At 40.8% G+C, this 20,938-nt stretch overlaps 1 protein-coding gene across 5 annotated transcripts in view; it reads right to left on the bottom strand.

Annotated features, from left to right (window-relative positions):
• The window catches only part of ICE2 (interactor of little elongation complex ELL subunit 2), a 97,105-nt gene that overhangs the window by 45,055 nt on the left and 31,112 nt on the right, over positions 1–20,938 (bottom strand). For 4 of the 5 annotated variants that reach the window (XM_075208268.1, XM_075208270.1, XM_075208271.1 and 1 more), the window contains exons 8-12: positions 18,226–18,398; positions 12,618–12,849; positions 12,063–12,533; positions 11,383–11,552; positions 1,712–1,841 (exon numbers count right to left, since the gene is read on the bottom strand). In XM_075208268.1, the coding sequence (XP_075064369.1) occupies positions 1,712–1,841; positions 11,383–11,552; positions 12,063–12,533; positions 12,618–12,849; positions 18,226–18,398 (1,176 nt within the window). The remainder of the gene's footprint in view (positions 1–1,711; positions 1,842–11,382; positions 11,553–12,062; positions 12,534–12,617; positions 12,850–18,225; positions 18,399–20,938) is intronic. The other variant, XM_075208269.1, reaches the window with a different exon arrangement.

Below are 20,938 nucleotides of genomic sequence, written 5' to 3'. Positions count from 1 at the left end.
GACGTTAATGGATGCAGTTCTGTATTACCAAGATATTCATCTGTATAAGGCAGTATCGCACACATTGCGGTCATATTTTGTGGTCGGAAGGGCAATGGATCTGCTGTATGACAGGAGGTGACACATGGCACGATGGCTTCCGTAGTGACAGCTACATTCAGAGGCTAGCAAAAATCACACAGTTCAAATGAGTAAAGTTCACTGAGGTGACATTAGCTGAGCTACTGTATATGCGTTCTGCTTTCCACTATTTTCTGTTTCAGAAGATAAACAGTTACGGCACAGCTGTGGATACCAGGGGTATATCCTACACAGCTGCAAACTGCCGCCTGCTTGAGTCAGCGCCAGTGCTGGAAGGAAGGAACCGTACTTCTGCCAGAAGTATGATGACAAAGCACAGGGCTGCCTACAAACCTACAAGACCGCTCTACCTAGCTATTTATGCACGTCTAAACCCTGACAAGTCATGATGCCACGTCACAAGGGTTCTGTTACAGTATATGTGGGACAGGCCCTTTCACAGTCACTTGTATGGGTAACAGCACTGGTTCAAGCAGAATCTTAACCTTTCACCATATCTGCTTTTACATTTTTTAGCAGCTACATTTAAATCTTGCATGGCAGTTGTTTCTGAACATGTATCATACTTTATTATCTTTCAAACAAATTCACTTCCCTGGAGATTACACATTTTCTCCTCATCTCATTAGGTACTTCATCTTGTAATTGCTAAGTGTATTAAACATGCAGCAAATGTTACCAGTAATAGAACACCCAAATGTAAAAAAGCCACAGAGTTTTTTTGTGACAAGGAGTGTCTTTGTCATAGCAACTGCAAAAACAAAACATTCATTTCTTTCCAAAGAGGAAATGTAGTAATCATACAGGATGAGTGCACTCTACACTGACTCAGACTGCTTTGTTCACACATTTCTTATGCACATTGTAAGTAAACCAGGATATTTAGGCATGTCCTTCACCAATCCCATTTTTCCCAAACCTTGCAGGGAATATTTGCACTGCAGGGCAGCATGCATGCTAAACAAACATGTGTCACTCAATACACTGTCCAGACACATAACAGCAATTTCCTCTAATACTGCAAATAAGTCCATCACGTATGCACCATGCTGCAAGTTCCCTTTATTATACCCGATATTGTGTTTCTCTTAACTCTTGCCTTGATCCTTTCTATAGCATTCTACTGGATTACCACACAACATTAATCTTCTATGCATTCCTAGCTATTTCAGTTATCTGCCGTGGGTCAGCTTGCTCCTACACTCATCAATGGAGAAATGCTGGATAAGTTGCATGACATACAAGCATTTGGTTCACATGACATAGAACAGGCTGCTAATTTTGCCTAAATAGATGCAATGTGAGACAACCTTCACATTTGCAACTGCAACCCAAAGAGACCCAGACATAAAAACCACAGTACATGTTCTGTTCTCAACTAAGAAGTGCTCAGAGAATTAGCATTAGGAATATCATGTACACTGTTGAATAAAAAGGACTATATATTACTCATTCACTATAGTACCCCAACATTTTATGCTCATAGTATTAAATATAAAATGATAGGGAGACTGGTCACAGCATATGTAAATATACACATACATATTCCTAACTAACCAATGATATGAAGAACAAGTTACAGGCACTCTATGGCAATGAATGGTTTATGGTGATGGAAGACTTTACTCACCAACATACTGTAGACAGTTAGAGTGAAGAAGAGATTCAGTCCACAAGCGGCAGCTCTCACTCTCTGTTAGTGACTCCACACCATAACAAGTCTGGTAATCCACCTTGGTGAGCAGAAAACAAGGTATCTGCTAAAATGGGAAGATAAATAAGTGACTAAACACAGGATACACAGGTCCTCATGTATAAGGTACCTGTAGTGAGAAAGCTACTATCAACATTGTACCAAACAGAGAAAACACTTAAAACACAGGTCCGACAGGCTTTTCCTCTTATTTAAAAAAAACAAACAAACCAGGAGCAAGGAGTGCCAGTAGATGTGACATTATAAATTATTTTTCGCATATACTCTCAAAAAGATTTTCTATTTATTCCTGTTCTTTGGCTACAAGTGTATCGATTGTTGACTTTATCCCATTTGCTTTGAAAGATCATTTGGCAATTTTAATTGATCTCACTAACTTTTCCCCAAAATAGTTATCTTGGGGGGGCTTGACGATTCACTGCCACTTTGTCTTCTCACCTACAGTTGAGATTTTGATTGCTAAAGGGGAGCACAATTCGATCCCGTCCAAAAAAGCTGCTAAGTTACTTAAGTGGCTCCAACAGAACTTTTACGAGAATAATAAACTTTTAACAAATAAGCTTAGTCAGTCAAAGAGGAAGGATTGCCACTAGAAGAAACATCTGAAAAGCGCCCTCCTCCTTGACTAAGCTTATATGCAATTTATCCTGTGTGGTGTTGACATTTCGTTCTTCAGGAAGGTGCAGCTAGAAATTAGATTCACATACTTGAAATAAGGTATTTATTTGGACCAATATTAGACTATTATTGAACTATAATTTCATAACGTTGTGGTATACCATCTTCTGGTGCAACCTGTCCAATTACAGCAAGTAAGCTTACACATAAGTGCATGCATAATGTATAAACAGGTATAAGAGATAAACAGGGACAATTGATATGACCCCAAAAAAATATCTGAAGATTTTGGCACTAAACTTTATAGAAATCCTGCCAAGCAACCCTACACAGACACACATCTTTCAACCTTAATATTCCCAAATTGTCTCCCGATGATATTCATTTCTTGACTTATATCGCAGAGGAAAGGACTGCTGGTCAGTCGTGCAGTGAAGCAGTCTTCTGCTCCTGGCCTAGGCGGGTTCAGCAGAGCAATCAACTTCATTCATTTAATAGCTCCAAATATTCCTCTTCAATAATGGCCCTAGACACTGAGAAAGTGCTTATGTGCACTGGTGGTCTCTTTATGAGGCGGATTCTTCCTAAAAATCATTGACAGCCAGAGATATCAGCTATATAAACTCAAATTATGGTTCCTGCAAATTAAATTTTCTCAAAATAGGTAATGGCAGCCCTTATAATGGGTAGGGGTTCGCTTTCCAGGTTAAGTAGACCGTATAAAAGGCAGCTCCACTTCTCCTGCTTTTTTGAGTGATTATCTTTGGAGGAAAAGAGGATTATCTTTGAGGAACACAAATGAAAGGTAACCATAATTTACATTTTTCCTCTTCCATCCTCCATGGCACCATTACAATGAGATGTACCCAAACAATACAGTAGGGAGGGCCACAAAAAAAACAAACCAGCCACATATGTTACATAATCATGAATTTATTCAGGAGCTGTGTTAATCATCATCATCATCATTTATTTATATAGCGCCACTGATTCCGCAGCGCTGTACAGAGAACTCATTCACATCGGTCCCTGCCCCATTGAAGCTTACATTCTAAATTCCCTAACATACAGACAGAGAGACAGAGAGACTAGGGTCAATTTTGATAGCAGCCAATAAACCTACTAGTATGTTTTTGGAGTGTGGGAGGAAACCGGAGCACCCGGAGGAAACCCACGCAAACACAGGGAGAAGATACAAACTCCACACAGATAAGGCCATTGTCGGGAATTGAACTCATCACCCCAGCGCTGTGAGGCAGAAGTGCTAACCACTTAGCCACCGTGCTGTGTTGAGTACATGTTTACCAAACAAAGTCAGAGGATAGGACATCCAGAAGATGATTGGTGAAAGAATGGATAGATGCTCATCCAGCTGTTTTGCAAACCTCTGTGGCTGAAGCCTGAGCCCTTGTTGCCCAAGATGTTGCTACTGTCCATGTTGAGTGGGTTTCTCAGTATCTTGGTGATATTACTCCCATTCCTCTAGTATGCCTGTACAATTACTTCTCTGATCCATCTGGAAATGTTCTGTTTAGAAGGGGCACATCCTTTTTGAGGCCCTGTAGGAAACACAGACATTCTGTGCATCTAAATCCTTATGTCCTAGATAAACATATGGAAATTGCCCTTACCAAATTCAACAAATGCAGACACTTAATGTGGAAACTTGTACTTGAGTGTAGATAAGGCAAGAACTTTGCTGAAACCATGCTGAAAGAATTCAAGGATCTGTGTAACAGTTGCTGCAGCTGGATTGAATATAGTCACATCATTTGCTGCAGATACAATCTTCTAAATTTTGTTATGGATTATTAAAGTGTTCTTCTTTCTTGCTTGTAAAACTGGGATGATGACTTTCTACGACTCCCTTATGACTGAGCAGTGCGCACTCTCAATTTCCATGCCATTAAAGGTAGCTGTTCTGGTGCAGAAGATGTGGCCAAAAAGGCTGAGGCCCTTGTTAGCCTGTGAGATGCTCTCAGGGGACATTGCAATTTTTGCGTTTTGGTCATGCCGACTATGGTTTCCAATCACTTCTGCCTTCTCTTTTCTGATTTTTTTTTGTAGAATGCGAGCAATGAATGCATAAGGAGGGTAGGAGGTGGAATGTTTTGAGATAGAAGAAACTGGGTACCTTTTTTGCTTGGTACTTTTGCTTGTTGTTATAATGTCCAATTAAGGAAGCCCGAATTTTCCTTCCAGATGCAGAGTGCACCCCCCTGGATGTATGCGTATTACTGTGGGGTAATCAGTTATTATGTTCTGTTTGCCTGCTACATGCAATGCTGAGAGTTATTTCACATTTTTCTCTGCCCAAGACATGATTTTTGGTACTTCCATCATCATGGTTCTGCTTCTGGTACATCTCTAGCGATGTCTGAAGACTACAACAGTCTTGTTGGTTTAGGATTGTGAGGGCAGCGAGCCCTAGTATGTTTGTGGAATTCAACTATGCAGACTGTTGCAACCAAAACACAACTCTATTTTAGAACCGATAGAACAGGTTATGCAGATATACAGTTCTCCACATGGATGCCAATATCCCCACCGAACTAAGAACAGCATTGGTGGGTCTTCCGTTGAATCTTTAAGGATCCAGGCCGCTCAGCCTTATAACAACTCCTCTACTGCAAGGTAGGACCAGCACAATGCCTTTCTGCTTTTGGCAGATATGCAGAGTCACAAAGAAAATGGAATCCTATAAATTCTCAGTCACAGATTATACCTGGGACAGAAGCACAGTTTCTGGGCATCAAGTAACAAGCACCCTTTACATTCCCCAATTACAAGTTATACCCCCCTCAATATTCCTATAGTGGTGGGGTTAAATGAGTGTGAACAAGTGGTGGCAGGAAGGCTATGATAGGTCGACAAGTGATAAGATAAGACCTATTCCCTAGGTGGTTAATTCCCTGTGGAGAGGTTGGCACCAAGTTTGTTACTGGTGAAACAATGACACTTGGTGAAACATGATAAGCATAATGTAATTATACAGGCATATACTAGCCATTTAACCCACGCGTGTCTCGCCCAGAGGCCTGGTATTGTTCCTTGTTAAAGGCTGGTCGTCATGTTGTTTGGTCCTAGGGAGTAAGATGGCTGCGATAGTGTTCTGCTACCCTCTACGTCACTAACAACCCACATTTAAGAATAACACGCATACAATAAAATGGCCTTGAGCCATATTGAAAAAATCTGGCAATCCCCTCATGTGCCGTCACCTATGATCCCTCGGCAATAGTCTGCGAGTTCCAGGATTGTTATTCCTCTCGTTATAACCTACCCGTACCCCCCCCCCCCTCCCCACCTCCATGTAGACTGCTTAGCACCCACTATGGAGGACTCTCTCATATCCACTTCTCTTCCTAAGATTACTGCTCCAGCGATCTACCTCAATATCGTCCTACATGCGGTTCTCACGGCCATCAAAGCCTTAAAGGCGCCGTCTGCGCCAGGCCCTGAGGGATTCATTCCACAATATTACAAAAAGTTCACCAATGTGCTTGAACAGCATCTGACGACGTTCTGCCAGGATCTGAGCCAACCTGGCTATAGCGAGTATTCAAGTGGCCCACTCCACCCACAAGATTGCGCTCTACGCAGATGACGTCCTGATGTCTTTTGGCCACCCATCTGTCTTCCTACCTCTTTCTTGGCTGAGACAGAGGTACTGGACTTTTACATTTCATCACCAGACAAGTCGCTATTTGAGCGCTTATTCCCATTCCATTGGCACCTCCCAAAAAAAAAATCAAATACCTTGGAGTTTTTATTACTAAACACTACCATCATCTTTTCCAAGAAAAATTCCCTTGCATCCTTGCCCAAATAAAACTAGACCTTGCCACAAGGCTGCGTCTTTATATTTCATGGATCAGCTCTATTAACACTGCAAAGATGAATATCCTCCCCTGGTTGCTTTACTTTTTCCAGACCCTACCATCCGTGTCCCCCCTTATGTTCCACGTCTCTAACTTCATTTGGTCTGGTAAACGACCCCGGGTCCAACTCAAAGTTCTACAGAGGTCCTTGCATGGAGGGGGGTTGGGTCCCCATACCTTGGCCTCCTGAACTCACCTGTCTTCTCCCAGCTTGTTTCACTTGGTCCCCTGGAATCAGCCATACTCCTTTCTCCTGTAGACACCTACCCTCCTGACTCACATGTACCTTTAGACTCCTGTGGTCATTTACCCCCGGACTAACCTGTATCCGACATCTTTCAATATTTGTTTTAATCTACTCTTTCTTCTCTGCCTATCTACATACTTCATATAGTGCTCATTTGTTTTTGCCTGCATTTAATTATTACTTAATTTGTTCATTCTAATGAGATTTACTACTAGTTGCTCATTTTTTTCTCTCCACACTCTCCTGTTTCTACACCCCTGTATCTCTTCCTCTCCTCCACGCACCTCTCTTCTTGTCTCCCATCATGCCCCCTCGTTCATGTTCATGGTACTTTAGTGGGGCAGAAACTTGCGATATTACACCACAGTATCGAGAAAAACTTGCTCCTGTTTCTGGTTCGAAGCCAGGACAAAATGAAGTCTACCTTGTCCGGCTCTGGCCACACCTTGTCTCCACCCAACCTTTGATCCAGGTACTGTATGTCAGTCATTACCACTAGGCATTGATCAGGTCTTATGGTCAGACTAGCATCTTTAATGCAACTAAGCACCTGAGCGACATTTACTAAAATGATCCTCCCAATCCTATCCAGCCGGTCATCCACTGCCCGTTGGAGGGTGGCTGGGGCATTCTTCATTTTGAAGAGCACTACTTTGAATTTAAATTGCCCAAACGGCATGATGAATCCTGCGCCTCTTTTGTAAGGAGAATTTGCCAGTCCCCTTTGTTAAGATCTAAAGTGGTCACATAGTGAGCAGCTACCAACCTGTCCAAGACCTCATGTATTCTAGGCATGTAATGTACTTCAGTCACTGCTGCCTCATTCAATAGCCTGTAGTCTATACAAAATTGTGTGGAACCGTCCTTTGGGCACCAAGACTACCCCGGAAATCCAGAGGCTGTGGGATGGGACAATGACGTCCATGGCTAGAATATCATTTAGCTCTGCCCGTATCATGGTGAGAATTTCCTGGGGTACCCAATATACGGAGTGCCGAACTGGCCGTGCATCTCAGTTAATGACATGATGAGAGACTAAATGAGTACAACCTGGCTTTGCAGCAAATTGGAGTCGCTGAGTCTCCAACACTTCTCATCTGTTGCAGCTGCAAGCGATTCCCCAACTGTATAGCCGCCATCCTTACGTTTTTCTTCGCCATCAAATCAAGGATATTATCAGTTTTGGGGTCGTCCGCAGGAGGACAGCATATAGCAAAAACTCTTATCGAGCGGGTGACATGATTTTAAGCTGTTGACAACAGAGGCTAAACCCATAACATAATCCACCTCCCCATGTTTCTGTATTACTTTGAACGGGCCAGCTCACGTGGCTTGCAATTTATACTTCCAGGTGGGTAGCACCACCATAACCCGTTATTCTATGGCTAATTTGAAGGGTCTCATATGCCTGTCATACTGCTGTCGCTGGTGAGCTTTCTCTACCTCCAAGTTAGCTCTGGTGAGGGTCATGAGTCTCTTGAGTCTGTAGCGCAATTTGGCTACTTACTCAAGTGGTGCTCTTGGAATGTACCTTTCCAGTAGCCTACAACCATATAGCAACTCAAATAGGGAAAAATCTGTTTGCCTGGGGGTGGTACGATGTTGCATAAATTGGAGTAAGACCTAGGTTTTCCCACATTTCTTGCATTAGCTCACCCTGGAACTGAATTCCTTGGTTACGGTCAACCTTTTGCAGGAACCATAACCAGATGAAAATGTCTATTAGAGCCCAGGCTATATGTTCTGTGACAGCGGATGTCAGAGAAAATTGCTTCTGTGTACCGCGTTGCATAATCAACTATTGTTAGAGTCAAACGCTTTCTGGAGTAGCTCTGTTTTGGAAGACAACCTACAATATCCATGACTACTTGTCTGAAAGGCTTCCCGATGATAGACCTAGACATTAATGGGGCTTTATTAGGTGCTTCACACCTCAAATGGTACGGCATTTAAGCACTTCCTGGGACAGGCCTGGCCAGTAAAAGCTGCACAATAAATGGGTTCTGGTTTCACTAACCCCTAGATGGTCAGCTACTGGGATGCTATGAGCAAATTATTTTCCCATGCTACCTAAGACTCTTGACCTTCAATAATGGGTTGGTTTGCTCATCTGCATAAGCCTGTTAAGGAATGGTCTGTGCCTTTAGCACGGCTAAGCACTGCCCAGTACACAACCGCCAGGTTCCCTTGCGTGTCAGCCTCAGGCATACTTACATTCAGAGGTTGCAATGGGCAAGACATCCAAGACTTCTGATGTCAGTTTGGAGATCTGGCTGGGACTTAACTGACCAACTTTAGTTGGGCTGCGAGTCACAGTAATGGCAAAGTGATTTTCATAATCCATAGCACAAATAGTTTAAAAGAAACAAAAACAAAATCAGCCAGGGGTTAATTCATAAGCCCCACTTCCACTTGTGTCCCCAATCCAACCAAACCCCAGCAATAGATATATCCTTCAAGTCACCACTGACTGTAGAAATGTGAATGGGATGCTGATGAAATGGTCTTGTACCCATTCCTTACAATGTCCAACACCCATTTTCTGAGGTAGGGTGGGTCCATGTTTCTTCATATTGTGTTATTCTGCCTACTACTGGTGCTATGGGGACTGATTCTGGCCATAGTCATTGTGGAGTACTGAGATTTGTCCTCCACAAGTCAATGTCCAAAAGGTCTGTTTTAGTGTAGCAGGAATATTCTGGCTGGTGTATTGTCTCCCCGGCAAATAACGTCTCACTTATTTGAAGTGCTGATGAGAATAAGAAGAATAGAGATATACTGACCCAAGATATTATGGCAAGCTGTTAGATTTACTGTCCAATTTGTCCCCAAAGAGAAGGGAGCCTTCAAATGGAAGATTGGTTATATAGTTTTTTGACTGAGCAATTGCTGCTCAAGGGTGCAAACAGAAGCCTCGCCTAGCCAGTGCTGCCGATACCATCGACCTTGCTGAAAAATAAATCATGTCAAAAGATGATTCACATAAAAATCCTGCCTGTCAATGCTTTTCAACATGTATTGTCAGCTCACTTTCTCTTGAACATCTGTATAAAATGTCTCTCCCCAAAATCTAAGCCCTGGCCATGGAGGTCATGATCATGCCTGATTTCAAAGTGCTTCCAGATGAACAATGAAGCTTAAAACAACTCTCCATCATTCTATTCATGGGATAACTCAGGGAATCCTTGGATACATACATTCTAATCTCTTTCAATCAGACTGACAATTATCCACCTGTGTCCATTCCTTACACATAAGTACATTCACAACTTGATGTACTGGAAAATGCTACCCTTCTTACTGCAATCTCCATAAACGGATTTATGAGCCTCTGTTGTAGTTGCTTTCTCATCCATAGACTTCAGCAGTATTCTAAATTCCCTGCAGAATCCACTCTGCCTGAGACAAGTATGGATCCTGAAACGAGTTCCTGTTCTATTTATCCTTGTATAGCACATAGATCCTTCTTGGTCAATAAAGACTTTCAAATTGAGCTGTTAAAGCTCCACAAACTCTATGCTGTTGTGCTTTGCTGTCCTATCTTTCAACAGGTTCTACAAGAGAACTGACAGGATAAGATAACAACAGTTAACTAACTAAAGTGAAATGAATGAATAACTGTGGTTCAGACTCCGTTCCCCCGAGTAGCCTGCCAAGTCCTCGGCTTACATCACCCAAGTGGCCTGATTCATGTTTGACCGTACATCCATTTGCGTAGCGTATCTTGCGTTAAATAGCTTTGTGCATGCTCACAAACAGACCTTACATCAATAAACGCATTTGCATGCAGTTCATGATGCGAAAGCATATTAAACTAATGACTGCCTATGACTTTACAGGCGGAGGGAGGGAGGTAAGTAGCGGACTAACATAGCCCACGTACAGCAAGGGTGTTTCGATGCAAATGTGGCAGGTTTAAGTCCTTGGTTTCTTGCAAGTATGGTTATTGTCAGATATATCATATGCACCAACTGCAGGGCAGGTGTAAATGCCGACTGATAGTGATGACTGACACGGGATAGTTGTTGATTTACAAGTTATATATATATGCTTGCCACTGGCTAGCACAGAACATGTGTATGCAAGTAAGAGACTATAAAAACGCACAGTACACATTGCAAGCATATTTATGTGTTTAATGTAAAAAAAAAGTTGCTCTTTTATTTTACCAATTTTAAATTTTTCACTGGCTTCTTAGAGAGCTGCAATCTGTGGAATATGTTGACTTTCTATTCAAGCGGATTCCCTATTTCCTCCCTCTCTTTCCTTTTTCCCTTCCCTCTTTCTCTTCTCTTCTTATTGCCCTAACTCCAGTATAAACTTTTTAAATAATGACACCATATATATCAAGTTGCTAGCTCAGGCCATATAATCCTGTTTTAGTGTTTACTTCGCTCATGTCTTACAGTGTGTAAAGAATTTTAATATTTGGGATTTGTGACCAGATTAATCTTGTCTATGTACTGTGCATTTTGAGACCTTAAAATCATAACAAAAAATAAAATCACAAAAAAAACAGGAATATAAAATGTTTCCCAACCAATTAAAATATGTACATTCCATACTCCCCTGCTCTTTAGTGAAAACAAGAGTGTTAACACAAGAGTTTTGCAATATTCCTATATATGAGGATTAAAAAAAACAATATATAGTATTAAAAAATACTTTACCAAACATCTCTCTGAAGAAAATTAATAAAAACACATAAAAGAACAGGAGATAATAAATGTGTTGGAAGCAGGTCTGCAGGTATGTGCAGTATAATCAAAAGCATTGTTCTACGAGTGCAGCAGATCATATTTAAACAACAATATTAGAACACTTATGAATAGACAACCAACCTTTTTGGATATTTTTTTCAATGAGCGGGTTCTTGCTGTTTGAATAGTGCTCTTAATTAGCAGGAGAACGTCATCCAGACTGAAGAGTTTATACGTACAGTTCTCATTAGGCGCCACTGTGTAAGCAGTTTCATCCTCTATGAAGGCCAGGAGATCACTACGCAGCAAGGCTAAAGAAAATAGTGAAAGTGAGAGTACTGATCTACATTCAGCATTATTTTTAGTAATACTTGCCTACTGTCCCAGAATGTCCAGGAGACTCCCGAATTTTGGGTAGTTCTCCCAAACTCCCAGGAGAGCAGGCCACCTTCCCCTGTCCTGGACACTTCCTAGTGAAATGGGAGCGGGACACTGGGCCTGCCTCAGTGATGCAAATTGCTGTGAATTGTCTAACTTTGCCCCAGTCCCCTATGACGTGCTGGAGCATTCGCAGCTTTGCGCCAAATTACGTCAATCTACATGTCATGCCCCCCATTGCAGTGGTCACCCAATCTTTCTCTGCTACCTCCTGGAGGATAATTAAAAAAAAAGCAGGTATGAAAGTAAACAAGCATTTGAATGACAACAAAAGTCAAAAAATCAAAGTAAGAAAGGCCTGTCTGCTAATATAGTGTCAATGAAGTGGTAAATTGAAAGACTGTGAAAGGAAAGTAAGCAAGCAATTAGGTAGTGGCACTTACATTTTTTGTTATCAACCCTCTGTGTATCCTGGAATGTATTAGACACCAAGGGTGTAGTTTGCTGGATATAGGTTGTGTTTGGTGATGGCTGTTCATTTCTCTCTGGGTTTGTTACGCTAGTCTGTTCCACCTTCTTTGTTGCGGGTTTCAGAAGTTGTTTTTGCATTTTCAGAATCTGTCCCACTGGATCAGCATCTTTGGAAATCTTCCTGGTAGATTTTCTGGGCAGCTGCTGTGAGGGAATGGGAGCACTGGCCACTGCAGGGTTGATCATCTCATTGCAGTACTTGCTCTTTTTACAATCAATATCAATCACAAGTCTTTCATCACCCGAGTCATTCTCAGTGGTGGTGTCTTGGTTAGTCATTGATTTGGAGCTTGTTTCCATCTCAATCTCTGTATCAGAGCTCAGATTCGACGTCTCTCCAATGTTCTCTTCCTTTTTCTTATTTATTTCATCAGAATCAAAACCTTTAAAATAAGAAGCATCATCTGTATTGGAACATAGAGACTGGACATTACACAAAGATTTTAGCATAGATGATCCTCTATTACCTAACTCAGCTGGGTTTCTGTTGTTAATCTGTTTCTCCATCATCAGTTTGTCTTGCAAGAAAGTTTTAAGGGAATGGGACACGGGCTCTGGAGACTTGGAATCAGATTCTGCAGAAAATGATTTTGTATTACTTTCAATGGATCCAAATGTTTCCAGTTCCGTCACATCATTGTCAAAATCCACTTCATTGCTGTCACTGATCACTCTCCTATTCGCAACCTCATTTTCAGTCTGAAAGTAAAAAAAGTCAAAGATGACAAAAAACTACAAAATATTGAGGGTGATTATTAATCTGGTTAGATATTAGCAACTAAATAGGGCTTTATTACATAACATTCTCCCAAGTACAGGAGTACCAGAAAAATGGACATCTGTGAGGCAGAGACCTATCAAAAACAAAGTAAATCTCAAGTATTTACCTACACCAAACATCACTGACTATCAATGTACAGGACAAGGGCATGTTGATTGTGAGTAAATACTTGTAATATGGATCAAGAATGCAAGATGCCAAAGAAAGAAATAGCACAAAAATGTATTATCTGTCTACAATTATTCATAAGAAAGTTTTTTATGGCTGCTTTAAAATTTGCCTAAGCTCATGAAGGCAAAATAAACACATAAATTACTTTAAAACAAAGGCAGATGTAACACTATTTGCATTAGCACTCAATAAGCGAGTTGGCAAAACAAACATTACCATTTTATTTAAATGAAAAATAACTTTGTAAATTGAAATGAGAAATATACTTGCAAATCATACATTGTAGTAATCATATGTAAATTCATTTGTTAAAGCATGTGAAATTCTATACAATAAGTAGTAGATAGTTATGTTGCAGGTAGAACATACAAATGTAGTTTGAATAAAATAATAAAATGAAATATCACACACAAATTATTTATTATACAAATGGCAATAACAATACAGTTAAAATTCAAATATTCATAACCTTAAAAAATAATTTAGACTTCCCAAAATATTAATGCAATTTAGTAAAATCCTTATTTACAAGATCCATTCTTTTTTTTTTTTTTATATCATGTATACCTCTGTATTACACTACTTTGGTTATTAGACCGAATTTATTAAGAATGTAATTATGTGGAAAATTTGCTCTAAACTACATAAACCAATCAGTAGCTTGCTTCCACTGTCTAACTTGCCCTTCAAATATAAAAACTAAATTGCCGATTTGATGTTGTGGCTCAGTGCACCTAAATATAATGTTAATTAATCAGTTTTGTTAAGATATGCATACATTGGTTTGTGCTGTTGTTTCTAAAATAATATTTGGTTTTGCCAGGTTTTTGATTTTTAGAACAGAAGCGTTAAATAAAATGCAACAATTCATTTAGGACTATGTAACAAAGCAGCACATGTTGGCTTCAAAGTGACATATTACATATCCTTCCAGTCACACTATCACACAGTTAGTGGGATATAATATATAAGCATAGTAGTAGTGTAGAAGACTGACCCCAGAGCTGCCCTCAGAGTGGCCAGCAAAGATTTAGCACTTTACCTACCCTTCCCTAATTATGAATTAGTACGGTAGTTACTAAGAGCGTAGAGATGGGCGGGCTCGGTTCCCAGAGATCCGAACCGGCCCGAACTTCACCTATCCGCGTACCGAGCCGAGCTCCGACGCCAATTCGGATTCGAAAATCGAGGCAAAACGTCATTGTGACGTCATCGGATCTCACGCTATTTGAAATCCATAAATACCCGCCTCCACAGCAATCCATCGCAATTTGACAGAGGGAGAGAGCAGGGTTAGGTCGCAGGTAGCATTAGAGCAGGGAGAGCGCAATTATTCTATACATTATTCTTGCAATTATTCTAGCAATTGTTATAGCAGAGGAGGCATTTTTTGCAAACATTACCAACAGTTTGGGGTGTCATTCCTTACTGCATAAACTATTTTCTGGCTGCAGAAAGTATTATCTAGCAGCATTATCTATTGAATATTTTGCCCTACAAGTGCTTTGGGGTGTCCCATATTCCCCAGTGTGAAACCACAATTTTTCTGGCTGCAGAAAGTCTCATGTAGCAGCACTATCTATTTAATATGTTGCACTACAAGTGATTTGGGCTCATTAAAATGGATTCAAAGCAGTCCACATATGAGCAGGATCAGCAAGCAGGTGCTGGCACCAGTCCTTATGGTAGTCTTCCCTGTACGTCATCTGGTAAAGCCTATGTAAAAAGTACATAGTCTTTTTAAATCAGGGAAAAAAACACACCCAAAAAAAAAAAAAAGTATAAGTGTAGGGTGCAATCTACCCCAAATAGGAAAGGGACTTGGGGCATTTCTAGATCACGTACAGTCTTGAAAGGCTGCTGTTTTGTCAATTTCACGATAATGGTAGGGTGTCATACACAGACTGACACCAAACTGCCTTTGTCCATTTCTATTTATATTGTACAGTCTATACCGGCTGAATTTTTTATATTTAACTACAGGGGGAGGGGGGGGGGGGGGGGGGGCTGACAGCCACCAAACTACCTTTGTCAATTTCATTTTATATTGTACAACCTATGCAGGCTGTTTGTTTTTTTGCAATTTAACTACAAGTGGAGGGGGGGGGGTCTGATACAGACTGACACCAAACTGCCTTTGTCCATTTCTATTTATATTCTACAGTCTGTACCGGCTGAATTGTTTTCTATTTTACTACTAGTGGAGAGGGGGTCTGATACAGACAGCAACCAAACTGCCTTTATCCATTTCTACTAGTATGTTTTTGGAGTGCTGGAGGAAACCAGAGCACCTGGAGGAAACCCACGCAAACACGGGGAGAACATACAAACTCCACATAGATAAGGCTAATCTCAGAGAGAGCAGTGACCAATTGTTTCGTCCTTATCTGAAGGCCATGGATACCCAGTCCAGTGACCTGATAAGCCTAAACAAAATGCCTGCTGCTGTATGTGCAGATGCAAGGAGAAAATTACACTTTGTACAAGTACGGACTTTAGTGAGGCTGCTCCCCGATATAGTAGTGGTTCTAGAGAGGTGGGCTAGGAGCTACTCTGGGAGAAATACACAATTAATACAATCTTTAGATAGTTAGGGTAAAAAAAGTTTTTCCCGGAAATTGTCAAGTTGAGAAGACAGTGTTTCTTTTGTACTCTAGAAAGAGGTCAAGCCTATAATCTGTCAATAGTCAGGACTAAGCCATTCACACTGTATACAGGAGGCATCCACTACACTACAGGTGCCCTTCTGATCAGACTCGTGAACTAACTCCCATCCTCCTTGGAAGAGAGATCAAAAAACCAAAAAACAAACAAAGGCCTATATTGGTTTAGGAATGTGGCGCTTGCCTGTTTTCCTGTGGGGGAGCTAATGGGATGTTCCAGTGAGGAAGTAGCCCTAGCGAGACCCTTAGGGCAAGACAAGTAGACAAGGGAAAATAGTCATTTCATATACAGAAGGAAATTAAAAAAAAATGTATCCAACACCAATTGGCCCTGTATTAAACAGTAATTGCCCTCTTAGTTACCCATTCAACCAAATAAAATTGATAATTGGGATCAATTAGACTAGACACAAATCAGAGTTGATTACTGCCAGCCCTGTTGAATCTAAACATCACTCAAATAGAACCTTCCCAGCAATGTGTAGTTGGCTAAAAGGTCTCAACAAGCAGCACAGTATGCCACAATCAAAAGAAATTCCAGAAGAGATGAGAAAGAAAGTTATTGAAATATATCATTCTGGAAAGAGCTATTGAGCCATTTCTAAGGCTCTGGGACTCCAGCAAACCACAGTGAGCGATTATCTCCAAACGAAGAACACTTGGAACAGTGGTGAATTTTCACAGGCCTGACTGGCCTACCAAAATTCCAACAAGAGCGCATCAACAACTTATCCAGGAAGTCACAAAAAAACCCACACAAACATCTTAGAAACTGCAGGCGTCGCTCACTTCAGTTAATGTCAGCGTTCACATTTCCACCATAAGATTCAGACTGGGCAAAAATGGTATCGATGGGAGAGTTGCAAGGCGAAAACCACTGCTAAACAAGAGTAACCAAAAGGCAAAAAAAGGCACCCATGCCTTTTGAGCTAATGTTCTGTGGACATTTTGGAAGATATGGCTGCCGTTACATTCCACAGATTGTAAGCTTGCAGACAGGGCCATCTTACTTCTATGTCTATCTGTATTATCCAGTATTTTTATATTACGGTGTTTGTTCCCAATTGTAAAGTGCTACAGAATTTTCTGGCGCTATATAATTAAATGATTATAAAATGAGCAGGATTCCACAAGAAGTTCATCACACTAATAGTCAAGCATGGTAGCGGTAGACTGATGGAGTGGGGATGTTTTGCTGCTTCAGGCAACTTGTCATACTTAACGGAATCATGCATTCTGCTCTCTACTACAAAATTCTGAAGAACAATGTCCAGTCATTAGCCCGTGATGTGAAGCTCAAGCGCAACTGGGTTAACAAGACAACGATCCCAAACACAAAAGCAAGTCCACCTCTGAATGGCTCAAAAGACACAAAATGAAGGTTTGTGAGTGGCCAAGTCTAGACTTGAATCCAATTAAGATGCTGTTTCAGGACCTTAAACGGGCAGTTCATGCCTGAAAACCCTCCAATGTTGGTCAAAATTGGAGGTGTTAAGTGTTAACCCTTTGATTGCTGATTAATGCTTGCTAAGCTGTTTGTAACAAGGCGCATATTATGGAAGTGTGGGACAAGAGATTGGGGTCCTATGGCCCTTATTCAATAGCTGGTGGTGGAACCAAAGTAGGCATGGTCTTGTGAGTGCTGTTTGGGGACGATTCGGCAAATCTGTAATCTGTGTGATAGGCGAGAGAAAGACTAAGTGCTGGAATCATGTGTAACCCCATACAGTAAACACTTCCAAGTCAAGAGTGAGCAGTGCGCTTCGTGACTGGTAAAGGTGGTCAGGAGCAGCTACCTGACAAAATAGAGGCGATATTGTTTAACTGTTTGAATATAAGATATAAAGGGAGCTGATAGAGTCTGTTATCCCCGACAGGAGTTGTTTGGTTGCAGCTGTTGCTGCTAAAGATGGCACAACCAGCTATTAAGTTTATTGGGGCAATTTTTCAAATGGGTGAAATAGGTGTTGTATAATGTTTTTCCTTCAATAAATGAAATTTAAAAACTGTATTTTGTGTTTATACAACAGTTCTATAACATGTGCATTAAAATAAGTAAGAACTTCCAAATTATATAGCAGTTGCAGAAAAAACACAAGAACAGTGCCCCCATGTGGTGTATTTATGTCAACAAGTTTACTTCTCGAGAGTAATAACTTATGAAAACAAGTTGCTTGTATGAGGCGATCCTTATATTTAGGTGTGTATCGGTGGTGTCACATGAACAATTCTGAAAAACAGCTTTTGCAATTATGTGTGTACTCCCATCCCTATACCTCACTCACAAATCAGTCATGTGACATACTTGGGTGGTGCCTGTTATTAAAAGACTAACACAATCATTCTTATCTTTGCAAAACATCTCTCAAACTTGAGTGTACCTTTATCAAATATCAGTACAGGTTATAAATATTGTTTCAATAGAAGTTCTCCAATATATGTTGTAGAAAATATACTCACAAGGTGCATTTTATCATCTTTGTCAAGAGACAAATATTTTAGAAGGATGAAAGAATTCTTCACCAGGAACTGGTCCAAGAGAACCTCATGAAACATTTGGTTTTTCTCTCGTGTGTTTATCAACTTCTTTGGAAGGGGTGAATCCAAATAAACAATTTTTGAAGACCTGCTGTCTGGTGAAAATTAGTAGAGAGAACAGTGGTATAATTAGAGTGAAGAAAATAAGAACAGAAGAACATATATAAAAATTGTCCTATATACAACTTCCGTAAATAATGTACAATCATTAAAACATTTTTTTTGGGCAGTTTAATAAATGTCCCTCATTGAGTGTTTTATTATGGGACAAGTTAAGTTATCTCACACCTTGTGAGGTGGGTCCAAGGAACCTTGGCTATAATAAACATTATTACTATAATAACCATTATTACTAATAACCATTTCAGGGTGAGTTTTCTTTATGTTTCAGCCTTCAGGGTATATTTAAAAAACATACTTGTAGCCATTCCTCTACCACCAAGGACATTGATTCCCAAGAACAGGTTGTATGTGTCACAGGAATTCATGACTAATATGAAAAATCTAAAATATGTTGAATGTGTGTAATGGAGATTATATATGAACTATAGTTCAACTGCAAAAGACACAAATTTGTTCTAATTCTGTTTGGTCTAAAACATACATAGTACATATATGCAATCCCTGATACTAGCTATATTTATTATAATATAATAACAATGGTGTCAAAACACATAAATAATAGGAACCACTGACCTAAAGGATGAAAACTTTTAGGAAGGATAGAAGAGGTTTGAACAATTTGCAATTACCATGTATACTATAGATTAACGGGCCAGGTTTGATCCACTAAAAAAAAAAAAAAAAAAAGACAATGTCTTCTTCACCCAAAGAGCAAGGACATACAACACAACCTTCAGTTTCAGTGGATGGTATTTCAGAGAACAATAAGACAGTATGCTGTGTTAAAAGATTATTCCACAGTATCAAAAGTGTTAAAGCTTACATAGCACTGTGACCCTGTGCAATTTTTTTTGCCCTGTGACATGTTCTTTGTCTGGATGTTTTACAGATAAGTTTTACTATTATGTATAGCATATGTACATGGAATACAGCCATATTCTTGCCCCACAGATATGTCCATCACTCCTCATGTACAGAAAGCCTGAACTGTGTGACCTAGCTTTAAGGTAAGAGATTTTTATACTTACGATAAATCCGTTTCTCCGATTCCATTTCGGGGACACTGCTACCATGGGGTTGTGAGTGTGGAGGTGGAGCTAGCACTTAACAGGTTAACTTTATTAATGCATCATAGCTGACAAACCCCTCCCCACTGCAACCCCCTGTAGCCTCTCCAGGCCAAGTATAAAGCTCCAAGGAAGGGGAGTCAACCAATCAGAGACCACAAAGCAGAAGCGCAGCAGAGTGGGAACGCAATGTCCCCCACATGGAATTAGAGAAACAGATTTATCGTAAGAATAAAAATCCTATCTGTGGGACACTGCTACCATGGGGATGTTCCGAAGCAGTCACCTTAAGAGAGGTACAGCTCTGACAGCTCGGCACGTAGAGCACTACTGCCAAAAGCAGCGTATGCTGTGGCAAACACATTGAATTGATAAAATTTGGTAAAAAGTGTGGATCGACGAACACGTGGCTGCTCTGCACAACTGGTCAGCTGAGGCCCCATTTCATGCGGCCCAGGACGCCCCCACTGAACGGGTAGAATGGACTACAATACGATCTGGCACATGTCTGTTAGCACTGACATAAGCCTGCTTAACAGTAGAAGTAAGCCACCTAGCAATCGATTGCTTAGAGGCCAGCCATCCTCGTTTAGAGGAGTCAAACAAAACAAAGAAAGAATCCTTGAGGCGAATCATTGATGTCCTCCTGACAAATTATTAGAGCCCTGACCACATCCAGAAACTCTATGGAACCTGTCCCTGAAGACTGTGGGCCACCCTTAAATACCGGAAACCACTATTTCTTGGTTCACATGACAGCTGGACACCACCTTTGGTAAGAAAGCATGAACTGTTCTGGGAACCACCCTATCATCGTTGAAGATAAGGTATGGTTCACGACATGAGAGCACCCAATTCAGAACTCTACGAGCTGCTGCAATAGCTAGTACAAATACCACTTTCATAGTGAAGAACCTTAATTCTGCAGTGCGCAATGGTTCAAAAGGAGGCCCTTGAAGCATATTAAGCACCAATTACTAATTAATCCAAGACCATGGGGTAAAGGACCTTCCCACTGTCATATAGTCCTAGACTATCCACCATCTGAGGGAAGCCTTTGCCTCTGGTGACAATTCTATCAGTTGTCCCTCTAATCTCATATGGGATCCTGACCACTTCAAGAGGTCCCATTGGAAGCAGCACGAGTGCAGCAGACCATAAGAAATGGTCTCGAAAGTCTATCTTTCCTAATAGGCGCATGCACAAGTGGATCGACGGTCTGCAGCAGGACATAACCCGAACCGTCAGGTTCCTCGGGGATTGAGATTTGGTCTCCGAAAGGAAAACCTTTTGTTTGTTTGTGTCCACGATTGGTCCCAGAAAGGTCATTTTCTGGCACTAAATCAATTGTGACTTTTCTTGATTTATGAGCCATCCGTTCGTCTCCAAGGTTCTGATCGTGAGGACCAGGTGCTGATTCAGCAGGAGAGCTGAGGAGGCTTTTA

This window comes from Mixophyes fleayi, chromosome 4 (genome assembly GCF_038048845.1).
Source record: "Mixophyes fleayi isolate aMixFle1 chromosome 4, aMixFle1.hap1, whole genome shotgun sequence".
NCBI lineage: Eukaryota > Metazoa > Chordata > Amphibia > Anura > Limnodynastidae > Mixophyes > Mixophyes fleayi.
Note: the sequence above shows the minus strand (reverse complement) of the source record. Positions and strands in the feature narration are given on the sequence as shown.